This window comes from Cyprinodon variegatus, unplaced genomic scaffold, assembly GCF_000732505.1.
Source record: "Cyprinodon variegatus isolate N-32 unplaced genomic scaffold, C_variegatus-1.0 Scaffold13, whole genome shotgun sequence".
In the NCBI taxonomy this organism is placed as follows: domain Eukaryota; kingdom Metazoa; phylum Chordata; class Actinopteri; order Cyprinodontiformes; family Cyprinodontidae; genus Cyprinodon; species Cyprinodon variegatus.
This window is the reverse complement of record NW_015150466.1, coordinates 1,763,572-1,769,923: the sequence shown is the minus strand read 5'-3', so window position 1 is coordinate 1,769,923 and position 6,352 is coordinate 1,763,572. Positions and strand designations below refer to the sequence as shown.

The following is a 6,352-nucleotide window of genomic DNA, read 5'->3' as shown; positions in this document are numbered from 1 at the left end:
ACCTGGACAACAACCTGGACTGGAGACACAACTGTCTCTAAGAAGGGACAGAGCAAAGTGGAAATCTAGAGGAAGCTTAAGTTCTTCAGTGATAGAAGCAAGATGCTACATATCTTTTATAAATCTGCTGTGGAGAGTTTAATTCTATTCTATGCTGGATAACAGTATTAGAGCTAATGACTTAAAAAGCTCAACATGATAATTTAGAAGGCCAGTTCTGTTCTAGGAACTCCTCTAGGACATCTGGAGATTATTTTATAAAGAAAAACAGTGAGCAACCTCTTCGGAAGATTTTTAAACACCAACAGATTGTCTTCAGTCAGAGGTTTTATTTATTGCACTGGGTTAGAAATATAAAGAAACAGGTTATTGTTCAGGATATTAAATAGTAATTATTCTCCGCGGTTGTAGTGTGGTGTTGTAGTCTGGTTGCAGCAGGGATGAAGAAAGACCTGCGGTGGCGCTCCTTTTTACAAACGGTGTAAAATGTAGAGCTATGCTGCTATCTCATTAGGGTATTGTGTTATGAACAATATAGATATTCAATATTAATAAAATGAAGTATTATTATTTTTTTGTTTATTTGAAATGGCAAAATGCATTATACTGTAGGCCACCAGGCTATCAAAAAACAGTGATGACTGCGTAACGGCGTTTATAGCTACGGCTGATCAGCAACACCCTGTTTCAACAAGGGGGGGGGGGGTTGCTTAATGGACCCTAAAGCAGAGATGAGTTCCTGTAAATTTAATGCCAACTGAGGAAAACATCGAAAACACAAAAATACTGAGAACGAAAAACCAGAAAAACTCATGTGGGGAGCCAGAGACCAGGAAGCAGCTAAACAACCAACAAGCACTAATTTATAGTGTTTCTACTGACTTTTTAGGCAGGACAGCTTCACAGAACTTTGAAAGACAAATAGTGAAAAGTTAATATGATTGACTTGTTTTTCAACAATTGAACATCAGGCTGAAAAATATGTGAAGCAGCTCTGCTTCAACTTACTTCTGACAAATGAGAAGCACCAAGTACAGTAGAGATAATAAGTATAGAAGCTGCATTCATTTGCTGTGATGATGTAGAAAACCAGTTTGTTTTAACTGGATCATTTTAAAATGCAACCAAACATTTGAAATAGATCATACGTGCTTCTAATTAAGCAAAGATACCAGAAGAACATCGAACCAGAAGCAGTAGAAACCTTAGAGACCACAGCTCCTCTACTGTAGGGCTTTCAGGTTCTCCAGGTTTGGTGAATAGTTATTTTTTTTTTTTTAGAACTGGCAGCTTTTGCGCTTATTTTTAGATTTTATACCATAACAGCTTATTTTCAAGTGTTTGCTTAAAAGTAGAATAAGATATTTAGCAGCTGAACAGAGGAAAACCTAAATCACACTTGAAATATATCATAAGGTTTAAAAGTCTTATTCTGACTAATTGGTTTATTTGCCACAGTCAGTCGGCTTAACTGTGAATTTCTCTCTGACTAATGAGGTACTTCATAAACTGATTAAAATGAAGTCAGAGTTTTAAGAAGAAATTAAAGAATTTGCTACAATATGAGACTGCAAGAGCTTCTAACTGCCTAAAATTAAAATGCAGGGGAAAAAATGGGCATAAAAAAAACATTTTTTCATGGAAAGAACAAGCTTACAACGAAAAAAAGAACTTTGAATATGGGCATAGAAAGTCAGTGGATGATATCTGTGTTTGTTTTCTAGGTCAGGGTGAACAGGGGAAGCCCTTTCCTCTGATAGAAAGTGACCGAGTCGACCAGGCCTACAGGGAAAACGGCTTTAACATTTACGTCAGCAACCGTATCTCCCTGAACCGCTCCCTGCCAGACATCCGCCATGAAAAGTAAGTCCCTCACAAGCACAGCAGGTTGAAAGTGCAAAAGTCAGTCTGCATCTTGCTAATTTGATCCTTTAAAGACCAGAAATGTTTACACTGGTTTTATCTTTTGATCTCATTTGGAATAATGTATAGCATTAAAAATCTTTATTTAAAACAAAGTCATGTTGTGCTTTATACTGAAAGCAGGGCATCTGCTGGATGTTTGGTATTGTGTTTATGTGTGGAAGAATAACTGAAATTGTTTCTCTCAGAAAGCTAGAATAATATTGACCCCGGGGGGGAACTTTTGTTCTTTCAGTAACGCCAAAAATGCTTTTTTTTTCTGCCATGCCTTCTCTGTGACACCAAAAACTAAATCATCTTTTATATGAAAACAACTATAAAAGCTTCCATTCCACTGCTTTTCAAAATAAACATTTTATTATTTGTTGTGTTTATGGAAGGTGGGCTTCCTTGACCTTACGTCTCCCACAATAATATGACATTGCTGGAAGAGGAATAAAATAAATCAATGCAACACAACTCTCCAACAGATCCAGCTATGCAGGTGAATGAAAATGTGTTTTGGGGAAGTCTGTAGGCGATTAGAAACGTTGTTCTAAACATTATAAAATGGTTATTTATTGGTTTTGCAGCATCAAAAATAAGGATTGTATATTGCATAAATTACTAACAACACGAACCAGACAAAATAAACCTTTCTATGGCAGGTTGAAGCTGGAGATTTAGCAGGTTGGAAATTGTGCAGCTTACAGTCAGAAAAAATGCGCAGACTGCTTAAATTATTGATTTTATTGCAATCTGAACAAATGACATTGTCAAGGAGGATCCCAAATCTGCCAAAGTTAGAGCTGTCAGAGAAATAGCTCTACACTTCACTCCTGAATAGAGACTAAAGGACCTAAAGTTATATCCTAGATAAAGCATAAAGCATTATATTTCTTCACGTGGCTGTAAAGGATGATGCTAACTAACTTTGCTGCTCCACATAATCCAGAGCTATAAATAAAGCTGTTTGCACATAAAGCAGCATGTGGCAATGTTTAAAACAAAGCTCTATGAGTGGTGGGTTGTGAGGGCCTTTAAAGGTCTGGCTATCGTCCCCCAGCAGTGTGTCGCAGTAAGTGTGTCGCAGATATTGTTGATTTCTGCCCAATATTGAAGCGTGGTCTGCGCTGTTATTCCACGCCACAACGGGCCAATCAGGAACTAGCTGTGGGTCTAGATATGGCCGAGGCGGTGAGGAAGTGGGGGCAAGTTGTGCGACAACGGAGGGACATGAGGGCCGAAAACAGGGTGCAGCTAGAGGGCCCGACCCTAAGTCAGTGTTTTCTGTCCTCTGATTGGTCAGTTAAAGCAAAATGGTTAAGTTAGGCTAGTAACAATCTGCATTTTAGATTCGCTTTTGTGAAAAGTTTTTCTGGCCTCAATGGCTCAATGGACTTCCTGAAGGGTGGGTTTAGTTTATAAATAATCAGCATCTCTGGTGAGTGGGATATAGTATATTTTCATGCTTTATTTTATCTGGTAATTAGATGCATACCGAATCTACTGATGATGTAAACATGGCGGAGCTGTGGTTTTAGAGCAGAGGATTGCGGTTGTCTTAACTGGACTACTTGCTTCATTGTTCTCTGTATGAGAATTAACTTTGACTGATAGATTGCTGCAATCTGAATGGACTTTAAATCTGCTTTGAGAATTTTCAGCAGAAGTTTTTCACTTCACAATAAAAAAAGGACAAAAAACGTACTGAAAGTTTTCAGTTGACTTATACTGAATTAAATATTCTTCTCTGATTTTGACCTTTTATAATTAAACATGAAAGTGAATCACATTTAGCCTCATAGGACAATATTTACACATCAGAAAATGATGGAAGCATCCTTGGTTCATCTGTTTAGGTCATGGAAATGTGCATCGACTTTTATTCCTGAAGGAACACTTTCATTCTAACAGAGAAATATCAGCACATTCATTCCAAACAAGTAAGATGTGATGATTTATCAGGTGGACAAAATCTAAAATATAATAACAAATAGCTGGCTAACTGTGTGCATCATTGTGCAAGCCTTTGGGGTGGATGCAGGGCATCGCCAGCTGAAGAATGTGGAGGGTTGGTGTTCAGACATCCTGCTGACCTGCTGGCAGAAGATGATGGATGGATTATCATCTGGATTAAATTGCCCAGCGTCACAGAGGGGCACTAAGAAACACAAGTCTTCCTTTCAAGATTTAACTATCCCTCGGTGCAGTGGGGTTTTCTTTGAGAAGGCAGTGATTAACAGCCACACTGAGCCGTTCCCATGAAAGCCTCATCCAGATGCTGCTTGGATATAAAATTATCTGAAACTTAAATACATACACATCAAATTACGACTCGAATTGGGAAGCCGATTTCCAAAGGAAATCAGATATAAATGCACTTATTTATGTTTGATCAAGTTCTTTTTGAGTTTATGTTTTTAAACCCTTATGGAGGTCCATGAACTCAGCTCACTTTAGAAACATTTATTCTGTCAACGGTATTAAATACCTAGTAAAGTTCTTAAACATTATTAAACTTAAACATATTCATAAGATCACACTAAACAGGAACCTGTTTGGTTGTTAGAAATGTTGTGCCACTTCACCAGAAGATTATGATTGTATTAAATAACTAGAACTGGAAGTTAGTTAATTAATAGGTCATTGAAATCAAGGGTAAAACTAGTTATGTATCATCAGTTGAATGATTATAACTGTAACTTTCTTACTGACCAGGGTTTTAGCCTCTTTCTCCTAAAAGGGTTAGACTCCTGAATCCAGCTGTTAAAAATCCAGTTGTCTTTCACTAATTTAATGATTTAGACTGTGGCTCTTAGCAACGTTATTAATCATGAACCAAATAAATGTGTCTCTGTTCATTCAGATGCTACTGCAAGAAGAGTGAATCCAACCTGAGTGATAAATCCTTCACTGTGTAAAATGAACACAAAAGACCACGAGTTCAAATACATTGGTACCTTTATTAGCTGCAATCACACAGTATTATATCTAATAACTAACCCGAACAATAAACACTACTGAAAATATGCAGAATTGAAGAAATAAAAGGGGAGGAGGGGTTTAAGAGTCCGTTCAAAGTCTGTGATGTTCGAAGTTTAAGGCTTAATGTGTTTAAATGTGTCCTTCATAACAGCAGCAGATAAAATGTAAATAAACCCTGACAGATGTTACATGCAGTCAAAACAGGAAAGTTTCATTCAGTTTATGGTGAAAATGAATAATGACTCAGGAATGCATTAAACTAGAGATGAGGCTGAAAGACCCATCGGTCTGTAGTGAGCATTGGCATTCAGTTAAACCTTAAAACCATCAGCAGCTGAATCGGAAAGCTTATTTCAAATAAAAACACCAACTCAGCTATCTGTCTACCTATAGTTCACCCAAGCAGAGCACTTATTACGCATCAGAAGGGGGGGGGTACTGTTTGGTACGTGCAGGGAAGGCCTTCAGCTCCGTCCAGTCCGTTCGTCCAACAGCTACTCAAAGAGATTTGGATCAATCAGATGCAACAATAAGAGGCGATTTGGAAGGGGCCTAATTTTATAACTCACGGTATCTTTATCGTCAGTTGATTGGTCGGTTGGTAAGGTAGGATAGCAGCTACTCTGCAATTAGCTCATTGTTGGCGATCAGACACCAACCTGCACATCTGCTGATGTTCACTGAAAGCACGTTCACTATCATCCGTCTCCCAGTTGAATGAGATGAGGTGTTTTAAATAAACCACCCAGTCAGATTTCCATCTCTGCAGCTTTTATATGTGAATAAACAACATGCTGGCTGATATTCAACACCTGCTTTCATCCACTGACACAGACCCCTAGTATCCACAAGGGAACATTCCTCACCTCCCATGATGAACATGCCTTCAGGCGATAAGCAACCTGCTGGGCTCATTTATAAGGAGGTTGCTGCAACACATGTTGGCCGCCATGACCTCTGCTAGTAATGAAATTAAAACCTTGTCCTGACATATTTGCAGCATCGCTGAGCTTTATTACTCAGAGAGTTTGTTATTCAGTGTCTTCTCACTGTAATTACTGAGTGCATTTCATTTCATTTTCTATGGATTGTTTACATGTTAGTAATGCTGCTAATAAACCCCTAACAGAAAATTGTTGCTGCCTAAAATTCAGTGTCACAAAAATTGTGTTTCAGTTTTATAAACCGAAACAGTTTTTAATATGTTAATTACAGTCAGTTCACCTTTAATAAGTTTCTCCTTTATTACTGTGCTGGGTTAATATTAGTTATATGTGACCCTGCCTATGAAAACCCAGCTAAAGTCATTTTGTGGTGAATCTCAACTTAATGTATAAAACCATTCTACACAATGTTAAGAATGTATTCTGAAAAAATGACTTTAGCTGGGTTTTCATAGGCAGGGTCACATATATATATGTATATATATATATATATATATATATATATATATATATATATA

The 6,352-nt window shown here is 37.6% G+C and overlaps 1 protein-coding gene across 2 annotated transcripts in view; it reads left to right on the top strand.

Moving 5' to 3' along the window:
- LOC107089696 (polypeptide N-acetylgalactosaminyltransferase 10-like) overlaps positions 1–6,352 on the top strand; it is an 86,910-nt gene that overhangs the window by 24,170 nt on the left and 56,388 nt on the right. For both annotated transcript variants that reach the window (XM_015382632.1, XM_015382622.1), the window contains exon 3: positions 1,725–1,863. In XM_015382632.1, coding sequence (XP_015238118.1) covers positions 1,725–1,863 — 139 coding nt within the window. The remainder of the gene's footprint in view (positions 1–1,724; positions 1,864–6,352) is intronic.